The sequence below is a fragment of the Malus sylvestris genome, chromosome 10, assembly GCF_916048215.2.
Source record: "Malus sylvestris chromosome 10, drMalSylv7.2, whole genome shotgun sequence".
Taxonomy (NCBI): domain Eukaryota; kingdom Viridiplantae; phylum Streptophyta; class Magnoliopsida; order Rosales; family Rosaceae; genus Malus; species Malus sylvestris.
Window position 1 is genome coordinate 37,761,312 of NC_062269.1, and position 21,720 is coordinate 37,783,031.

The 21,720-nt window shown below is 37.0% G+C and overlaps 2 protein-coding genes across 2 annotated transcripts; both read right to left on the minus strand.

The window, feature by feature from the left end:
- Positions 1-784: 784 nt before the first annotated feature.
- LOC126585305 (probable leucine-rich repeat receptor-like serine/threonine-protein kinase At3g14840) lies at positions 785-14,762 on the minus strand. The gene is made up of 24 exons (XM_050249699.1): positions 14,505-14,762; positions 8,965-9,142; positions 6,623-6,694; positions 6,455-6,523; positions 6,301-6,372; positions 6,115-6,186; positions 5,932-6,003; positions 5,756-5,827; positions 5,592-5,663; positions 5,414-5,485; positions 5,247-5,318; positions 5,018-5,089; positions 4,697-4,762; positions 4,494-4,559; positions 4,356-4,391; positions 4,209-4,249; positions 3,690-4,066; positions 3,415-3,613; positions 2,991-3,143; positions 2,758-2,876; positions 2,447-2,657; positions 2,124-2,361; positions 1,745-1,895; positions 785-1,552 (listed from the first exon to the last, which is right to left on the minus strand). The coding sequence occupies exons 1-24, from the start codon at positions 14,635-14,637 to the stop codon at positions 1,238-1,240; spliced, it is 3,000 nt and encodes a 999-aa protein (XP_050105656.1). The 5' UTR covers positions 14,638-14,762; the 3' UTR covers positions 785-1,237.
- Positions 12,010-13,175, minus strand: LOC126585309 (AAA-ATPase At2g46620-like). The gene is made up of 2 exons (XM_050249704.1): positions 12,370-13,175; positions 12,010-12,246 (listed from the first exon to the last, which is right to left on the minus strand). The coding sequence occupies exons 1-2, from the start codon at positions 12,637-12,639 to the stop codon at positions 12,142-12,144; spliced, it is 375 nt and encodes a 124-aa protein (XP_050105661.1). The 5' UTR covers positions 12,640-13,175; the 3' UTR covers positions 12,010-12,141.
- Positions 14,763-21,720: the final 6,958 nt, after the last annotated feature.

Here is a 21,720-nt window from a genome sequence, read left to right on the forward strand (position 1 = left end):
AAACTTTGCCGCACCTCCTGAGGCATTATCTTCCTCATACTTGATGTTTCCAATGGTGGTTTTGTTTCCACCACAATTTATATGCAACGAGTACGGATCTGTACAGAGAAGAGCACAAAGAAAGTATAAGCTTTAAGAACTTAAAACAATGCTTTGTAACGTTTTCACTTCATATGATTACTAGCATATGGGCACACACAAAGTGTGTGAGAAAAAAATTTTATTTTTGTTTTTGAAATAGAAGGAGAGAGGAAGAGAGTGATAGAGAACGTGGGAGTTGGATTTTTTTTTTAATTAGAGATGTTATGATTACATGTAAGTGAGGTTTTGAAAAAAAACAGTAAAATTTGGTTGTGTGAAATTACATTTCTACCTTATATTTCTTATTCATATTTTGTTTTAATTAGATGGTTAAATTGGTAATTTCATAGAATTTTAATTGACAATGAATGTTTTATTAATTAATAAAGATGATGCGCACATGGTTTAACATGGGGAATGTCTTGCTTAGATCGGTTATCGGAGTAGGAAATGTTTTTGTAAGAAATGCTTTTGTAAACAAGCGCTTATGTGTATAAACTTATAAATACACTAATATTTTTACTGAAAATTTATGTACTTTCTGGAAAATTACTTGAAAGTGCATTTAGAAAAGTCATTTAACATATGTTTCTATGTAAAAACAGCTTGACGGCTTGAAAATATTTATTTTCTGTTAAACGTAGTTAGAGCATTTAGCAAGAGATCTTTTGACAAATACGCATAAAAGAACTATTTACAAATATTAAACCACAATTTAGTGCACTTTAATTGTCTGTTTAATTAAGATCCGTAACCAAATTTAAATGTTCATATCTTCCTATACTTCTTGTATGAATCTTCCATATATACAAAAGCAAGAGTTGGCCTCATTTAATAAGAACCAGGACTAACTTTGTAGAGATCAGAAGACACAGTGGTAGCAGAAGAACCAATCCATGTTGTGATGCGACTCTAAGCTATTGGGCTTCCATTAAATCAATTGAACCAGCTATTGTTGTTATTAGGTATTAGGCCCATTACATATGTGATACCATTAGGCACATTTATATCTCAAACCCTAGCTATCTTTGGATGTATTTAAAACCCCCCTTGATGATGTAAAGAGACTATGAATGAAGATATGAATTTCCTTTGATTTCCTTTCCATTTCTGCATTTACTTTCTTGCAGTTTCCCTTTTATCATGTCTGATCCTATTATGTTGAATCAGAAGAACAAAGGAGGCTCTGAGTTCCACTTGAGCTCTCTTGTGCAATCTGATCAAACTGGTTTCTCATGGCCGAACTCATTTCGTCGCCGTATATACTCGGATCCATGATCAATTTATGCACAGCAGTCTCCCCTTCAAGCATTCTCACAACTGCAGACATTGTAGGCCTCAACGCGGGTGCCGGATTGGTGCATAGCAGCGCCACTTTCACCATTCGAATCGCCTCTTCCTTGCTGAATTGGGACCCCAACCTAGGATCCACCAGGTCCATTAAATTTCCTTTTTGTTGCGAGACAAGGGCCTAAAAAAACCAGATGTAGGTTTAGCTAGTTGAGCAAGGTAATGTGCCTATCCACTTATCTGAAAACGTTCTAATTGTATATGCAGAAGCAATTCAAATGAAGATCGATCTTACGGTGTAGCTCACTAAACGTCTCTTTGATTTGTTTCAGTTTTCATGAAAAATAAAATAATAAATGAGGATCCATCTTACCCAATCCACAAGGGATATAAAATTCTGATTTGGTCTATACTTCACGTTGTTCTTTCCTGCAACAATCTCCAACGCAACAACGCCGGAGCTGTAGACATCTGCTTTGTCGGTTAGGTAACCCCATAGTGCATATTCTGGCGCCATGTATCCTCTGCATAACAAATGTTGTTTTTCTCATACTAATGGTTCCTCTAGTACAAGGCATTTCATCTCAAACATACCCAATAGAAAACCGTAAAGATAAAATCTGTTCATGGATCATTACTTCACGTTCACGTTTGGGGTAAAATAAGTTTGGAGGAAAAGTGAGAAGAAATAAATTTAGATCTGAAATGAAGCTAAGTTATGAAAGAAAAAATCCATGGACACAACAGCTTACATAGTTCCGGCCACTCTAGTGCTAATGTGGGTGTTCTCCTCTTCATCGAGCTTGGCCAAACCAAAGTCGGAGATCTTAGGGTTAAGGTCTCGGTCTAGTAAGATATTTGTCGCTTTGATGTCTCTATGCACAATCTTTAGCGTTGATTCCTCGTGCAAAAAGGACAAACCTCTTGCTATGCCTATGCATATTTTCTGCCTTGTAGGCCAATCCATTTTTAATGGACCATCCTCTGGACCTGCAACAAACATGGATTCCCAGCTCATTTTAGTACTTCTTGATACACCATTCCTTTGTTCTATTGATAGATTCAATAAGCTTACCGAACAACGTATGTGCGAGGCTATTGTTTTCCATGTATTCATACACTAACAGTAACTGATTTGATTCGATACAACATCCATACAATCTGACAAGATTTGGATGCTGTAAACCAGAGATCATTCCTATTTCGTTGACAAACTCACGATTTCCTTGCTTTGATTTTGAAGATAGTTGCTTAACCGCAATTATAGTTCCATCCAACAATGTACCCTGCATTAAAAATTAACATAATCTAGGCAAGTAGCAAAAATAGTTAATTGAAGACTTCTATAAAAAGTGGAAATGTATATGGGATTGAATTGTACAGTACCTTGTAGACAGACCCAAAACCGCCTTCCCCAATCTTGGTTTTAGGATCGAAGTTGTTAGTGGCAGCTTTGATTTGTCTAAAGGTGAAAAAACCAGTTTGCAGATCCAGTCCTCTCAAAGCTGTTCAAAGAACGAAGGTTAGGATATCAGTAATATCTTGCGGATTTACAATAGTTCTTCTGAAAGAATGAGAAAAATGTACTACTCGAAACTTTTACAGTAGCTTAGTAGTACCTTTTTCCCTTGACGTCCTGCTATCGAAACAGTATTTCCACCAAAGAAAGCCTAAAATCAAGAAAATGAGGCCCAAAACTGAACCTCCGACTGATGCTCCAACAATAATACCTACTTTGCTTTTGCTTTTGCTTTCTTGAGGAGGCTTGAATTCTACAAAATTTAAAAGTAAGGGAAAAACAAGTCATGAACGATATAAGCATTCATCTATGATATACAACTATATATACAGATTACAGAGAGTATTATCAAATCCAGAACAATATCATTTAGGATCTATATTAAAAGACCAAAATTAGCTAGAAGCCTAGAAAAATTGATAAGGAAAGGATAAATTGGTATCAGCATGTGATTAAGCAAACAAACTTTAGCATGTTTCTGTGCACGTATAAGAGAGAGCTAAAGTTTGCAATTTAGAAGATACCAGAGTCTATGGAGATAGCAGATATAAGAGGACCATAAGTTCCTCTCTTTGGGGAACCTGTTGTCCCTTTCCCAGACCACTTAAACCGGATCAATAAAGTTTTATCCTTAACCTGAACTGCTTTAAGTTCCTTAATGACTACCCTATCAACCCCTTGTGCTTCCTCTTCGATGTTAAAATCCTTCCACACTAGTTTCTCCTGTAACAAACTTAATCGATCAGCAAATTCAAATTCAGAGCATATAGAGTGCAGAAAATAAGGTGTGATTAACTACCTGAATATAGACATCAAATATCCGTCTTCCAAGACTATAAAAAGATCTGTTGTTTCTGATTATTATCTCCGAAAAGTGAAGTCTCACAGTATAATTTCCATTTCCGAAGCAGCGTGCATAATAAGTGAGAGAAAGAGGCGATAGGCGTGCATTTGTGTACAACTCAGAGTTGTCCATTCCAAGTATCGACATGTTATTTGCAATGTAGTCATTAGAGGTGCGGTCAGTATCCCAGAAATGTCCGGTGGTACTGATTCCCCACATAGGTCTCACTGGAACGAACTTTGCTGGACCTCCCAAGTCTGTATCCGCTTCAAAGTCAATTCCTCCAACAGTGGTTGCCTTTCCGCCACAATTTATGTGTAATGAATATTGATCTATTCATTAATAACCGAGTATCAAAATCATATGAATTCGATATTAAAGCAAATGTTTGAGTAGATAAATGAAAATATAACATTGGGTAACAAAAGTACATATCTTATAATCATATTTTGAATCTAAGAGATATATTGTTACCTTTCGGACATGGATAGCTATTCAGACACTCTCCAAATAATCTGGAATGTAGTGAAAATCAATTTATGTAAAACAATTAGGTTTCACAGAATGAAAAAGGAAAGGTAATTTATTCATCATTGAAGACTAAATAAGTTAAAAGCTTACGAGTTGTCTCGTGCTGTAAAGCTTTTGAACAAGTTCCTGATACATGAGAAATCAATTTGGTTCAAACAAAAATTAGAGGTGAGTGAAGAGCACTAACTGTACTGAGTATATCAACTTAAAAGAAAATTTTCCTCTTACAGGGTCTCTCTACACGAAGCAGGCTCAGAATTCTCTGAAAAATTATTGTAAGAAACATCTATATGGCTGCACACAAGTACAATAAAATAAGTAAGCCCGTATAACTCTACTAGAAAAGTAAGTTTTAACGTATCATAAAATTGTTACACGCTTACTGGATGAATTAACGACAGAAATCCTAAACAAGAGGATCAAAAACATACGTACGACTATCTCTGCTCTTGATCCAGTCTGAAATAGACCCGTTGAGCAAGTTACTTGTGAGATACCTATTCAGAAAGAAATTACATAGTCATACTCAAAGTATATCATTACTGTTTCAAAAGGCCGGTTGCATGGACGAAAACATTGACTACATACACAAATAACTAAGAAATTCATGTCGTTCCACATCAAAATCTCTGCTTCCATTAGAGATGTCATTTGATATAGGTAGTTATAAAAAATAAAAAATAAAAATTCAGGGGATTTCCCTGTGAATAATGATGTATGCTCACGACCTGGATGAAGTTTACGTTTCTTACAAGTACTGCAACTTTGTCAGAGTTCCAATATTATCAGGAATGTTCCCTTCCAGCCTGTTGAAGCTCAGATCTCTACAAGAAAATAACTAAAATTATGTTTTACGAATCATATGATAATTACTTAGATGAACAAAAATGAACTCATAAACGAGCAAGAAAATTATCAATTAATTTTGTTGTACACTTGAGCAAGAAAAATCGAAATTATAAATGAAGAATGGTAGATTACAATATTTTCAGTGTTGTCATGGCTGATATATAATCAGGGATACTTCCGGATAAGTTGCAGCTCCTCAACATTCTGCAACACGACTATTTATTAGTACAAGCTAAGCGTGGATTAGTCTAAAAGTATTAGCAACATAAAATTATAATTACAACACCTTCAAGACTTACAAACTACTCATGTTTGTCATACTACTCAAGGGCGGAAATTCTGAACCCCCTCCATCTATATCACTGATCTTTCTGCATTAAAAAGAGGTATGTTCGATAGGGAGTTCTGATAAAATTGTAAAGCCAGATTTAAGTTTTTTTAGCATTTATACAACTTAGGATCGAATGCAGAACTCACAGCTCTGATAAATTACTCAAGACAGAAATGCTAGAAGGAATGGGCCCTTGGAGACCACTAGCTTGGATCTCTCTGTCAACAACACAAGTCGAAGGGGATGGATGTTACACCAGAAAATATATATCCTAACAATTTAGAAAATCGAATGGGAAAATATTGCTCACAGTTTCTGAAGTTGCTTCCAGCTTTGAAAAAAATTCGGTATTCTTCCAGTGAAGTTATTCATGCTAATCCTACTGCATAAACAGAATCATTGAATAGAATAAATCGGAATATTTCTTAACAGAAAAAGGTTATAAAGTAATTATAAGAAACAAACGGTAAGGGTACAAACGCTTACAGTTTTGTTAACTTAGTGAGATTAGTTAGAGCCACCGGCAGCTCTCCTGTGAGATTGTTTGCACTCAGAGCGCTGCAGATACCAATTGTAATTTATCGACTGGTACTTGCTTATTCAAGTTATATAAAAATTAAAAATTAAGCAAGAGCAAACTGAGGGTGAAAGAAAGAAGAATTTGCTTACAGATAATTCAAGTTAACCAATTTCCCAAGCTCAGGGGGAACAGTTCCAGAAAACTGGTTATTCTCTAAGCTCCTGAAAACATATTCTCCTTCATCAGCCATTACAATACACTAAACTGAGCGCCAACTTAAAATTGATGTTTACAAATAACATAAGGTCATAAAGGGTGATCAAGCCAGAGCATACAAATATGTTAGGGTGGTAATGTTTCCCAAGTAGCCAGGGATTGGTCCCGTTAAGTTGTTTACAGTAACGCCCCTGCATTGTACTCATTTTGTTAGCTCTATTAGTATAAGCTATAAACCATTAACCTTGAACATAAAGTTGAGAAATCATTTACAGAAATTCCAACTTTGTAGAAACCCATTCACGTGGTATAGAACCGCTGAGGTAGTTCCGGGTGAAATCACTGTACACAAGAGAAAAGATATTAGTAACTACACCAATATTTGAGGAAATTATGTAAAACACCTTTTCAGCGAATATACAACTGAAAATATTTCCTTACACATTTTTTATGTAGGGTAATTTTGCAACAGATGGTGGAACTACACCAGCAAGATCTTGTCCTGTGAGAAAACTGTATCACGAAAATGTAAAAGGGAAAATTATGTTTTTTTTTTTTTTTTTTTTGAGTAAAGGTAAAATATAGGGTAAATTACATTTTACCCCCTCAGATTTGGGGTCAATTTCAATTCCTTACAACATCTTTAAAACATTTCAGTTTCATACTTATCATTTTATTTCAGTTTTATACATCTGTTAGAAAATCTGTTAAGTAAACTGTTAAGTGATGACATGGCAAATAAGGGATCCTTATTTGTGCTGACGTGGCTGCCACATTTGTGCCACGTGGCTAAACACTTAATAAAAATTTTAAAATTTTAAAATAATTAATTCAAAAAAAAAAGCGCCAAAATTCATCTTCCCAACCCGAGCACAGCCCCAACCCAGAATCTCAATCCCCCACCCTCCTCCACTTTCCTCACTCTCTCTCTCGAACCCCAAACCCCCAAAATCCCGAGATCCTAATCCTCAATCTCACTATATTCCCTAAACACGCCAGTTAGGGTTTCAGCGTTGGTGTCCCATCCGAGACCTTGGACGAAGATCTTGCGATGGATTGGGTCCTCATCCGCAACCTTCCGAATCTGATCTGCCACATCACCGTGATTATCAGCAGCTTCGCGGAGCAGGGCGATAAGCTATTCCTTGGTGAACGGTTCTAGAAGATTCTGGATCGGCTCGTCCTCGTCGTCACCGACACCGGCCTGATCCGAAGCCGCTTAGATGGAGGTCGTGGTTACGTTATAGGTTTCCTTATACTCAGTGCCCGGCTCCTCTTCGTCCTCCTCTTCTTCCTCTTCCTCTTCGTCGGCTCCTTCATCTTCCTTCTCTTATTCCGGCTCTTCCTCCTCCTCATCCTCCTCTTCTTCGGCTTCTTCTTCTTCTTCCTCTTCGACTACTTCCTGTGCTGGTTCGATTTAGGGTTTGGGTTCCTCAACGACCTGTTGTTGCTTTTTGGAGGGTTCGAAGGGCTCAGTGGAGCTAAGCTTTCTCGTTGAAGATTCAAATGGGGTTTCGGCTGGGGGTGACGAGATCTGGGTTTCCTAGGTTTTTTTTTTTTTTTGGTTGAAGATTCAGGTTTTTTTTAAAAAAAAATTAATATTTTTTTGCGCACACATTTGGCAGCCACGTGGCACAAATGTGGCAGCCATGTCAACGCTTAACGGATCCATGGATGGAAAATGTAACGGATGTATTATTTTGAAATAAAATAGTACTTAAGGTATGAAAGTGAAATGTTTTGAAGATATTGTAAGGAATTGAAATATGCTCCAAACCTAAGGTATGAAAGTGTAATTTACCCTAAAATATATTACCAACAAAACATAATTACAAGAAAGGGGCCCAAAATACAATATACAAACAAAAGATAAATGGAGCCCAAAACAAACTGGCAACCAAAAAAACCCTAATAATAGCCTGCAGCCACCGCCGGACGTCGTCGGAAGGATCCCGACCGCTTAGCTCAAACCATTCACCAGAAACGTTGCCAAACAGAGTCCCAGAAGTGGATAAAAAGAAGACGCCAACATCCTTCAAGGAGCACCATGCAGATCTGCAATAGAAACTGAAAGAAGCTCGCAGGAAACAACCTATGAGCAACAGTGCCAACGAGGGCACACAGCGGGAAGGAGGTGGTGGGAACACCCGAACAACGAGAAAACTCAAGGCTCTACGCACCTTCCCAGTAAATTGCGAAAAATGGCGGTGTTGATTAGTTGATGTGGACACAGATGGTATGATCAATGACGGACTGAGGCAAATGGAAAGGATTGCGAACAGAGGATGGGTAATCATGTAGGTGGAGGAAAGGGTAAAGCAGAGTTGGGGCATCTGGGCAGCGAAATCAAAAGGTGGTGAAAATGGTCGAACCAGCAAAAGGGCAGCGGAGAACGCAAGCAGGTTGAGACGGAAAGGAAAGGGAAAAAGGAAGAGGAGAAGTAAGAGTCTGCCACCGATCCTAGCTAGATCTAGGATCGGCGGCTGCGTGATAGACGACGGAGAAAGATGTACACTCACACCCCGGTGAGAAAGCTCTCAAGAAGAGAGAAAGTCTCAAGGGGAAATTATGTTTAGCAACTGAAAATGCAGTCTTAGAATCCGTCGACGAAGAAAAAGATTAAAAAACTACAGTTAGGCGTACATAATGTTACAAAACAAAATCAAATTTTATGCCTGCATTATTATACTGGACTATCCTAAAAAGTAAACGCTACGGAAGATAATTAAATCGATTAAAAACGAACAAAGAATATATACAAATAAGGTTCTGAGTTGACATACATGCTGACAACATGGCAATAACCATCAGGGTAGGAGCAGTTGCAGATGACAGTGTTATTGTAGAGAGGCAAGTTATCAGATTTTGGGGTTGCCCAATTTGTGTCGTTGCTGCACGGGTCTATGCTGAAGTTCCAGTCTTGTTTTCCAAGTTGTGTAGCTATTTCTTTTAGTGCTTCCACTGTGCCCACAAATCAAAGGTAATTAATAATTCTATTCTTCTCTTGTTTGTGTTTTTTTATTCAAGAATCCCTGTACTTTCAGAGGAAAAAGAAACCAAGGGAATTCATATTAAGTTTTTACAGAAAACATGTTTGAGAAAGATTAAAATTTTCTTCTAAAATTCTCAATAAAAAAGGCCAACTTTGAAACTGAGCACTCTGATTTTTACTATTTAACAAAGTGAAAAATCCAGACTTTCATAACATAAAAAATATATTTTTTTTAAGGAAAAAATGAGGATAAGATTTATATCCCTTTAACTTTTTTTTTTTTTTTTCACATGAAAACAATTTCTTAGAGGTCGCACTTGGTGCAATGGCAAGTGTCTTCGTCCATGAGCGGTAGGTCTCGGGTTCGAGACTTGGGAGCAGCCTCTTCATAAATGGGGGTAAGGCTAGCCGACATTCACCTCTCTCAGACCCTGCGTAAAGCGGGAGCCTTGTGCACTGGGTACGACATGAAAACAATTTCTTCATAGACCGAGATTCTCCAAAAAAAAAAAAAAAAAAAGGAAATTTAATTCCATCTTTTAAGCGACACCAATATGAGTAGTCGTGGGATGGGGTCCAATTGAGGCGGCGTTGGTGATGGAACAGTGGCTGCAACGTTGGTAGTGATGGCAAGGGGGTTTAAACTTGTGAGGTAGTACTGGTACATGATTAATTGTTTGTTTCTTCTTTGAAATTCTCACTCTTGAATTTTATGACCTCTGTTGATGCACAAAACCGGGGCGGTCTTGGAACAACGTAAATCCGACCGTGAATCTGCACAAACGCTCAAGAACACGAAGAACACAAAGAACACAAAGAAATCAAAGAACACAAGGATTTTATCGTGGTTCACCCCAATGTTTGGGCTACGTCCACACTGTAGTTGATTCTGTTTCTCTGTAAGTGTATGGATACAAGTGTTTGGGGGAAGTCCCCCAGAGAAAGAAGAGAAGGGAGAGGAGAGCCTCGGTGGTGTGAGGTCTCTCCTGAATGTAATGAGAGCTTCTCTTAGCCTTCTTAGGCTTGGCTCTTTTGCCTTCTTTAGAATGAGGGTAGGAGTCCCCTTTTATAGAATAAGGGGCTCCTCCTCTTTTACAAAGTATGGGCTTTAGTGTGAGGCCTAAATACAAGGCCCAAGGCCCAAATATACGAGGCCCTAAATATGGTATAAACAGTAGTCCCCCAAGTCTTCAGTCAAGAGAGTCTTTTGGCTGGAGACTTGAAATTCAGTCCATGTGTGGGCCGAAGTAACTAAATGTCATCTAGAACTGATGCTCGATATGAGGCGGTGCCCAATCTGAAATGATGTTCAACTAGAAGTAGCACATGTTGTGAGACCGCTTTGCTTGTAGCTTATGTTGCCTTGGTTGGCTTGGCTTGTGGCGTTTGAAGGTGAGGGAGTCCCTTTTATAGAATAAGGGCTCGCTCATCAATACATGAATGATGGGCTAGAGTTGATGCTCTCTAATGATGGTGAGGGAGTCCCTTTTATAGAATAAGGGCTCGCTCATCAATACATGAATAATGGGCTAGAGTTGATGCTCTCTAATGATGGTGAGGGAGTCCCTTTTATAAAATAAGGGCTTGCTCTTCAATACATAAATAATAGGCTAAGTCTCCCAAGTATTTTTCATGAGGCCCAGTTGAGGCCCAATAAATGGTACATAATGTAGTCCCTCAAGTCTTCGGTTAATAGAGTCTGTTGGCCGGAGACTTCAAATTGAATCCATGTATAGGCCGAAGTGACGGTTGTTCAGATGTGGTATTTGTATACCTTGCACTGAAGTTTTGTAGGTGAAGCTTTGCAAGTGAAGCTTTGAAGCTAATTGACATGAGTGATGCTCAAGAATGTTTATGTTGATGGACGATGTTATCATGAGTGATGCTCATGAATGTTAACATGAGTGATGCTCATGAATGTTGACATGAATGATGGTCATGAATGTTTATGTATGATTGTCATGAGTGATGCTCATGAATGTTTATGTATGAATGACATGAGTAGTGCTCATGTATGATTTGAAGTACTAGGCGTACTTTTGATCACCTGGTTGATGTTATTTTGGGCTTATGGGCCTTCGCCCTCCACAACATTCCAGTCCAACCCATTTATTTTGGGCTTGTCGTTGTTTTTTTTTTTTTTTTTTTTTTTTTTTTTTTTTTTTTTTTTACCCTCTGATGGGGTTTATACATATTACCCTCGGATGGGGTTTATACAGATGTGTCAGAAAGATAAGGAAAATAAATTACATCATTCTGGTGGGGTGTTTATTCCATGCTTTTGCAGTGTTTTTCTGCTGCACTCTCTGTCTCTTCATCTGACAGACATAAGAAATCATAATAATAGGAAGATTTTTTGCTTTTCTCTTTTCCTTTTCTACTTTTCCTTTTGCTTTTGTTTCTGTTTCCCACTGCTTTTCTCTTTGCCTTCTTCTTTTCTGCTTTTGATATGTCGCTTGACGACATGATTAAGGGCACAGCTATTTGGACAACCTCTTCGACCCCACCCACCTTCTTTTCTTGGTACCTCCACTGCGTATTGCAGGAAGATTGTTTCTGAAATTAGACGGAATAAGGACTTTGCCACGTTGGTCTGTCGGTGATCAGGAGCCGTCTGCCACCATGACTGCTATGCTCAAAGACCGGAGTGTTGACCAGAGCTTGGACCGGCAAGTGTCTCTGCCGAGAGTGTTGACCAAAGTCGTGAATTAGAAAGCAGACGCATTGTTACCTTTGATCTTGAACCAAGCCTCAGCACACTGCTTGTGGGCAGCAGCCAAATCAGCCTTACAAGAACACCCCAGCTCAATAGGAATCCCAGATTCATGATTCGTTGCATCCAAGCTCAGGTGACAAATCCTGCAGTCCCTCCCCACTTTCGCCATTAACGACGAACTCAGAAACCTCCTTCCTAGTTCGAACCTTGTTAACAGACGCCTCCAGTTGGTGTTCAAGCTCCACCAGATCTTCAAATCAAATGCAACTTAGATCCTCGCTCGTGTAGCGTTGCAAACTTAATTCCAGATGGTGAGTTTCTCTCCTCATTTTTTCCAATTTCAAGAAGCATACTGCGCTGTTTAAATGACAAATAGAACGTAATTCGATAGACGATGGCATGTCAGGTGCAAGGTGTAAAGCAAGCTCGTACTGGGATAATCGTTTGGAGGAAAAGCATTTTCAGATCGGACAAACTCACAGCCGTGAATTTCTCCGTCCAGAAACGGTCCAGATCCTCCATCACGATCAGCGACTTCAGCGTCGTTTGGAGGAGAAGCATTTTCAGATCGGAGTCGTCGGTGACTTTGGACATGTCGACGTCGTACCCGTCGTAGCTCAGGAACCTCGCCATGGCGGCGACGAAGCTGGTTTTTCCGGTGCCAGAGGGGTCGTAGAGCAAAAAGCTCCACTTCCATACGCGGAAATTTTCGAGATCGGACCGAATTTTATTCTTCAGCTCAGCGTTCATCACCACGGTGTCGAAGGTGGCGGGGTGCGTGAACGGAACCAATCGCCACCTTTCATTTTCGCTGGAGAGGTTTATGTAGAGCTTGATCTCTCTGTTCCGCTGCTCGATTTCGTCGGCGACGGTGAGGATGTGCTGGAAGTACTGGCGGAACACACGGCGCTTGTCGGACCGGTTGATTTTCAAGACGAATGAGCGGATTCCGTCTGACTGGGATTTCTGGAGGGAGCGAGGTCGGGATCCCGAGCTTCTCGAAGATGATTTGGGTTTTGATGTTGTTGCCTTTTCTTTTTTGGTGTGCTTTTGCTTTTGGCTTTTGGGATGAGGGTTTTCTGGAAAAGCCCAAGGAGGTTCTGGGTTTCTGCAGATTTTGCAGTATTGATTTTGTAGATTTTGCAGATTCACAGTGGTGAGATTTGATGAAAAAATGAAAGAGAACCGACATAGTTTTTTGTGTCGTTTCCCACAGACGGCGCCAAATGTTGATGCACAAAACCGGGGCGGTCTTGGAACAACGTAAATCCGACCGTGAATCTGCACAAACGCTCAAGAACACGAAGAACACAAAGAACACAAGGATTTTATCGTGGTTCACCCCAATGTTTGGGCTACGTCCACACTGTAGTTGATTCTGTTTCTCTGTAAGTGTATGGATACAAGTGTTTGGGGGAAGTCCCCCAGAGAAAGAAGAGAAGGGAGAGGAGAGCCTCGGTGGTGTGAGGTCTCTCCTGAATGTAATGAGAGCTTCTCTTAGCCTTCTTAGGCTTGGCTCTTTTGCCTCCTTTAGAATGAGGGTAGGAGTCCCCTTTTATAGAATAAGGGGCTCCTCCTCTTTTACAAAGTATGGGCTTTAGTGTGAGGCCTAAATACAAGGCACAAGGCCCAAATATACGAGGCCCTAAATATGGTATAAACAACCTCAAAATTATTTTTTTTCATGCAAAATTTCTAGAACCTTTTGTTTGGGAATCCAAACTAGGATTTGGTGCATGTTGATCTAAATTTTGCTCCAAATTTATTTCAACATAAATTATTTTTAGAGATTTTAAAATTTAGCTTGATTTTGAAATCAATTGCATATTTTGAAAACTGTAAAAATTGAAATTAATTACTAAACAAGTTCTTAAAAAAAAAACTTAGGAGCGTTTTGATATAAACGCTTTGTTTTTTTTATTTCGTTAATTAAACATTTGTTCTTTTTAAGAATTTGATTCAACACTTTTCCCACAATTTTATTAAAGGTACGATTGACTATCTATAATATTGGTACATTTGATGTTATGGTAATTTGAATTTCTGGTACATTTTGTTTCTTGGTATTATTTAGAATCTAAATGTACAAAAAGTTTGCATTTATTTTCAAATGTATCACAAGTTTTAAATACATTTTTATATAACAATACTAAAATTTTAATAAATTAATGAAGTTTCTTATGAAAGTAGTAATGACGTTTTTTTAATGAAGGAAGAGACTAATTAAATATAATAACAGAATAAAAATTTACTCTTTTTTTAGTGATAATGAGAAATTAGTTAAATTAATATTTTTAATAAAGTCACAAATTTAAAATTCAATAAATTGCCGGAAATTAGTTGTTAGCTAGCTTAAGTGGATATATATTAAATAAATTTAAAAAAAAACTGAGTTGGCAATTGATCAGAGATCTTAATCAAATTTTGTAAAGAAATGTTTAGTCTAAATAAGTTAAAAATGTAGGGGATTCTAATTACTCCAAAAAAATATTCGCTTTGCAAAAAAAAAGATGAAAATAAAAACAAGAAAAATAAAGACTTTGACAAAAAAAAAATGAAGACTAAATGATTATCAAACATCTCGTAAAATTAGCTACTTAAGAAAAATTGCTTACCTTCATCATCTGCAAGAGTCCCCACCTGTGCTTGGGATTTGATTGGTTCAGTGCACATAAGCACTGTGAGTACAACAACATGGCTGAAGAGGATGATGGGCTGCTTTGAAATAATATTACGACTTTCCGTCATGTTTCCTCACCACGCACTTTACAGTTTACATTCCATGAGCTCTGCTGGCTGTATATGTCGGCAGACCCCTTATAATATCAACCCTGAACTCGACTTTTATGGTCTTCTTTTATTAATTAAGTAATCTTTAGTTAATCGTACGTCCGTATTAGAAAAATACAAGTTCAGCAGAGCCCTTATAATATCAACCTTGACCTCGATTTTTATGGTCTTCTTTTATTAATTAAGTAATCTTTAGTTAATCGTACGTGCTTATTAGAAAAATACAAGTTGTTGGCTGTAAACTAATTGCCAAGCAGATGAAGATACAGGAATATCTATGTTACTATCTTACATTATTATCAGCTGTTGGTTGTGATTCTTGTGAACTAATTGACAAGCAGAACTGGATTAGTCCAAGTTTGAATAAGACCATTATTATTCAATGTATTCACGCACGCGTCATTCAAACTTCAAAATTAGACGTCTTCTATGTATGTCCAATTAGAATTGATATATACAGGGAATGAGGACAATTTTCTCTTACTACGGGAAAGAGGAAGGTTCCTCTAAAACTGCCTATTATAATTATCTCGTACCAAGTAAAGTCAAGTTATATCGAATGTTTGATGGCCTGGCAATTCCTGACACGACCCGATAACCCGACACGATACGACACGAAATTAACAGGTGTTCGGGTCGACACGATAACGAAACGGGTCGTTATCGGGTAACCCGATAAGCACCTGTTAAGATAACGGGTTTGTTCGGGTATACACGTGGGTAACACGATACACGATAAGCAGAATATTAATTTAATAATTTATAACCCTAAAAAAATACTATAATAATTATATATATATATATATTAATTTAACAATTTTATACCCCTAAAAACTATAATAATTATATATATATATATATATATTAAATTAACTATAATAATTATAATAATTATATATACTATAATAATTATAACCAAAATATTAACTATAATAATTATATATATATATATATTAAATTTTATACCCCTAAAAACTATAATAATTATACATACAAAATAAATAGATTTAAATCTACTTAATAAATAAATATATATATATACACACACACACCATTGAACTTCATGTGATACGAATTATATGAAACTAATTTCAACGATCCAACCATCAAACATGTTTGTATATACTTCGAGATCGCATACGCCAAAAATTGTACAAAAAAAACATTCAGAGAGCAAGTAACGGGACAAAACTTTTTGACGGTTATAAACAAAAAATCACGATTTAACGGTCATTTTAACTCCGATTTTGATGATTTTTTACAACCACACTCCTTGACCCTATATGAATACAATGATTGAATTCGATCTTCAATTTAAAATATTTACACTAGTGGATACCACAAAATCTTATGTTATACTTAATAAAAGTATGAATAAACTCTTAAGTATTAGTGAATCTATTGTTTTGATGGGATACTCATTCTACAAAACTAGTTTCAATGATCCAACCGTCAAACATGTTTGTATATACTTCGAGATCGCATACGCCAAAAATTGCAAAAAACAAACATTCAGAGATCAAGTAATGGGACAAAAGTTTTCGACGGTTATAAATGAAAAATCACGATTTAACGGTTATTTTAACTCCGATTTTGATGATTTTTTACAACTACACTCCTTGACCCTATATGAATACAAGTAATGAATTCGATCTTCAATTTAAAATATTTACACTAGTGGATACCACAAAATCTTATGTTATACTTAATAAAAGTATGAATAAACTATTAAGTATTAGTGAATCTATTGTTTTGATGGGATACTCATTCTACGAAACTAGTTTCAAAGATCCAACCGTCAAACATGTTTTTATATACTTCGAGATCGCATACGTCAAAAATTACAAAAAACAAACATTCAGAGATCAATTAACGGGACAAAACTTTTCGACGGTTATAAAAAGAAAAATCACGATTTAACGGTCATTTTAACTCTGATTTTGATGATTTTTTGCAGCTACACTCGTTGACCTTATATGAATACAATGATTGAATTCGATCTTCAATTTAAAATATTTACACTAGTGGATACCACAAAATCTTATATTATACTTAATAAAAGTATGAATAAACTATTAAGTATTAGTGAATCTATTGTTTTGATGGGATACTCATTCTACGAAACTAATTTCAATGATCCAACCGTCAAACATGTTTATATATACTTCGAGATCGCATACGCCAAAAATTGCAAAAAACAAACATTCAGAGATCAAGTAACGGGACAAAACTTTTCGACGGTTATAAACGAAAAATCACGATTTAACGGTCATTTTAACTCCGATTTTGATGATTTTTTACAACTATACTCCTTGACCCTATATGAATACAATGATTGAATTCGATCTTCAATTTAAAATATTTACACTAGTGGAAACCACAAAATCTTATGTTATACTTAATAAAAGTATGAATAAACTCTTAAGTATTAGTGAATCTATTGTTTTGATGGGATACTCATTCTACGAAACTAGTTTCAATGATCCAACCATCAAACATGTTTGTATATATTTCGAGATCGCATACGCCAAAAATTGCAAAAAACAAACATTCAGAGATCACGTAACGGGACAAAACTTTTCGACGGTTATAAACGAAAAATCACGATTTAACGGTTAATTTAACTCCGATTTTGATGATTTTTTACAACTACACTCCTTGACCTTATATGAATACGATGATTGAATTCGATCTTCAATTTAAAATATTTACACTAGTGGATATCACAAAATCTTATGTTTATACTTAATAAAAGTATGGTATAGTACTATTGTTTTATTTTTTTTCATAATTATTTTGGTAAACTTCTCATAATTTGAATGATTTTTAATGTTTGGTTTTTCTATGCTTAGTTTATGCAGAAGATAGTTATGACGTGGAAAACCTTACTGAAAACATCATCAACATAACTTTCGAAGGCAATAGATCAAGCCAAAGTTCCAATGCAATTTCATGATGATCGATGTAAATCGAGGATTTTGTAAATTGAGGTTTAAACTTTTGAGAAAGATTTCACAACCTTGAAAACAAAAACTGTTTCATTTTGCATATCCTTGCACATTTAAAATTTGTAATAGATTAGTAGTGTATGTATTATTTTTTTATTAGGCTCTTATTTTCGAGTATAGATGTAGTACTTAAACGACAAATGTGTTTTAATGTTTTGAAGTAATATTTATGTGGCAATGTGTGGTATGTGCAAATTTAAGAAAAAAAATATATTTTTCTTAACGGGTCATTACGGGTCATAACGGGTCGGGTCACTTTACCCGTTGGGTAAAGTGACACGACCTGTTAAGGACCCGTTAAGATAACGGGTGTGACACGACACGACCCGTTAAGATAACAGGTGTTACACGAAAACGACACGAACACGACTGACACGACCCGTTTGCCAGGCCTAGATGTACTGCCAATGCGGCGGCTCATCGCCGGGCTATGTTTGCTTTATATATTTAAGGGTTCTTTAGATATAGGGATGTGATATCCATACATCCATTTTTACTTCTCTCATACCTTTTTAATTTTCGGCCGTCGGATCGGATGAATTGAAGAAGATCAAATGATAGAAATTAACAAGGGGTGTGGGAGAAGTTGAAACACCCCAACCCCATTTTATTTAAAAATTGTTTTAAAGCCTTAATTGGTGAGCCCGTGGGGCCCACTTTGTTTTATTTTTATGTTTTCTTATCTCTCTCTCTTCTTCTTCTTCGTCTCCATCCCGTAGCTCTCTCAACTCTCCCGAACCTCTCTCCCTCAACCTCTCGCATCTCTCTCTCTCCCCCTGGACTCACTTGGACCTTAGCACCATCAGGAGAGACTCGCCACGAACCAGGGACCCCTGCTCGCGAGTTCGACGACACGGAGCAAAGCTCCGGCGAGCATTTTCTTTCTTTTCGTTGAGGTAAATCACAAATCTCTCATTCTCGCAGTTACCTTGATGTTTGGTTGTGATTTAGAAGCTTGAACCTTCCATTTTTACGTAGATTTTGCTTCAGAAATCATTGTGGGTGAGCACACCCATTTTCCAGCGAACCGTGGACTTTGGGAGCTTTTTCCGGTCACCTCCGACCGAGTCATGGTTTTTGGAAGGTAGAAACCTCTTTCTCTCTCTTTGTTCTTCATGTTTATACCTAGATCGGGGTCTAGAACCCATGTTTTCCGATGACCGGAGCTGTAGCAGCTCCGGCCTTCTCTCTCTCGGCAAAACCAGGCCAGCCGGTCTTCCCTTTCCTTTCCCCTTGGGCTTTAAGCCCGTTAAACCCCCCAGACCCTTTAGTTTTTTTTTTAAATTTTGTCCTTGTTTTTAAAACCCCCCAAAGGCCTTGGGCCGATTTAATTCAAATGGCTTAAAGCCCTGTTGTTTTTGTGAGGCCTTAAGGCCCTGTCCCGTGTGTGTGTTGTGTGAAGTGTGTGTGTGTGCGTGTGTTTAATTATGGTGGGTGTGTGCGTGTGTATATGTGCATGCACATGCATGCCGTGTGTGTGTGTGTGTGTGTTTAGGCTAAAGCCCAAACCCCAATTCTCACCCTAATACCCTTTTAACCCAAAACCCTAAGTTCCTAAAATCCTTTAAAACCCTAAACCCATCCAATCCCAAATCCCCTATTTTATTTAAACTCTAAACCCTAATCCGGATTCAAGCCTAAAACCCGTTAGACCTAATTTGACCGTTGACCCCCGGTCAACGTTGACTTTAGGGTTGACTTTTCGGGTTTTCGTCCGGGACCCTTCTTAGGGTAATTCGACGTTCTAAATCCGTTTCCAATGTCCGTTTTCCCAAATTCAATTGCTATTATATAATTTTATTTATTGGGCTCTTTATGTGCTTAGGGGCAATTATTGTGACGTTTCCGTCTTCGCTAGTGGCGCAGCTTTTGGCAACTAAGTACTGTGAGTTGACCCCTTCTAAAATTACATGATTTTATAGTAAATGCATAAATGATTAGCATGCCTACAAATTTATGAATTGATTTATGAAATATATTGATTATCGTCTCGTGTTTTGGTGAGGAATTAATTGCTAGCCTATATTGAGCTATATTTTAATATATCGTATTTTCTATAAAAACCATGAACTGGTAGACTATCTGATAGATGACGATAGGATGCTAGAACATGTTTTTGAACCCCTCTTTATAGTGTAGACGATGATCGGTAATCTATGCTATGAAGTGGTTATTTATGAGATGCGTAAATATTTGTGCGTACCTAGTAGACATTATGCCGCCTGGGGCGAGGAACTGGTGTTGGCATTTAGGCCGGGAGAAATAATCCCTAGCTACGGGCTGAGGGACATGGAACAGGTATTGGGCCGGGAGTTGGTAATCTCTGTCTACGGGCGCAGAGACCACGAAGCAGGCATTGGGCCGGGAGTTATATTTATTCGGTGATCTTACTAGCAGCACACCGCGCTTACGAGACGATTTATGATGCGTTTACCGTTTTGATTTCCGCGATGCGTTTTCGCGATGTGACTTTTGATATACTTTGGCATGCTAGGGTTTTTATTAAATCCATCACTTACTATGCTAGTAGTTTTCACTATTAAACTTTGGGGGTTAGTATGTTGATAATTGTTTTATTATTATTATATATACGAACTTGGTCCACTCACCTTTGTTTTGCGCCCCCATTCAGGACTTAGAATCAAGGTACCTAATCCCGGCGTGAAGACACTTCTGCAGCAGCATCTTCGGATCCTCTCGATGTAGGATCCACTTCTTTATTCATTCGATTTTATCTCAATTCTTCTTAGTGATTAGGTTTAGTTGTATGCTCTGATCACGTTCCTAAAACTTTTAACTCATTGTATTTCAAATTTCTAACCCTTATTTATTTCTTATTCTTAGCTTTTGTATCAATTAATGGCTTTCGTCACCCCCGGGTGTCGGCCAGCACGTGTCGGTTCTGGTATTCGGGGAATATTAGGGTCGGGGCGTGTCAGAAGTAAAAAGAGGTATGTGGATAGCACACCCCTAGATATAAGCCCATGTAACACTTATTTCCTTGACAAAAATCCATCTCATTTTAAACATTTAAATAAAACCCAGATTTGAAGTAGACTGTCATGTAAACAAATAAATACCTATTTTTTTCAAACTATTTACAATTGAGCTACAACACTCTAATTATGTTAATGAATTTAATTATCCACTATAATTGTGGGAAATAAGTGCCTTATTATTAAAAAATTATCTACCTTATACTTCTCTTACCATCATGTGTTTCATTTCTTTTATTTGTTTGAGAATCATTGTAGGTAAATTATTTTGTATGTATGTATTGGGCATATTTTGTTAAAATTATATATAAGCATTCAAATAATTTATCTATATTTTTATGTAAAATAATATGTGGTTAATTAATTTTGAATCAATTGGCTAAAAACATTTATTTATTTTGTAGGTAAATTATTTTTCATGTGATATTACATATATACTAGCCACATTTTGTTATTATTATATAGAGTGTGCAATCAATCGACATTCTTTTATTTTGTAGTTAAATTATTTTGCATGTAGGTAATTTACCTATGTTATATTTAAAATATTGATAATTTTGAATAAAATAATTTTTTTTTTATATTTGTAGGATATACCAATTTACTTGTTAGCCTGACACGCCCCGACCTTAATATTCTCCGAATACTAGGATAGACACATGTTGGCCGACACCCGAGGGTGACGAAAGCCATTAATTGATACAAAAGCTTAGAATAAGAAATAAATAAGGGTTATAATTTAAAATACAATGAATTAATAATTTAGGAACGTGTTCAGAGCATACAACTAACTAGAGTTCTAAAAGGATTAATATAAAATTGAATAAATAAGAGGATGTAGGTCCTACACCGAGAGGACTCGAATATGCCAATCCAAAAGCGTTAACGTCGGGATCGTATGTCTCGATTCTAAATCCTGAAAGGGGGCGCAAAACAAGGGTGAGTAGACCAAGTTTATATACATACATAATACAAAAACAGTTATAAATATACTAACCCCTAAAGTTTTAATAATGAAAACTACTAGCATAATAAAT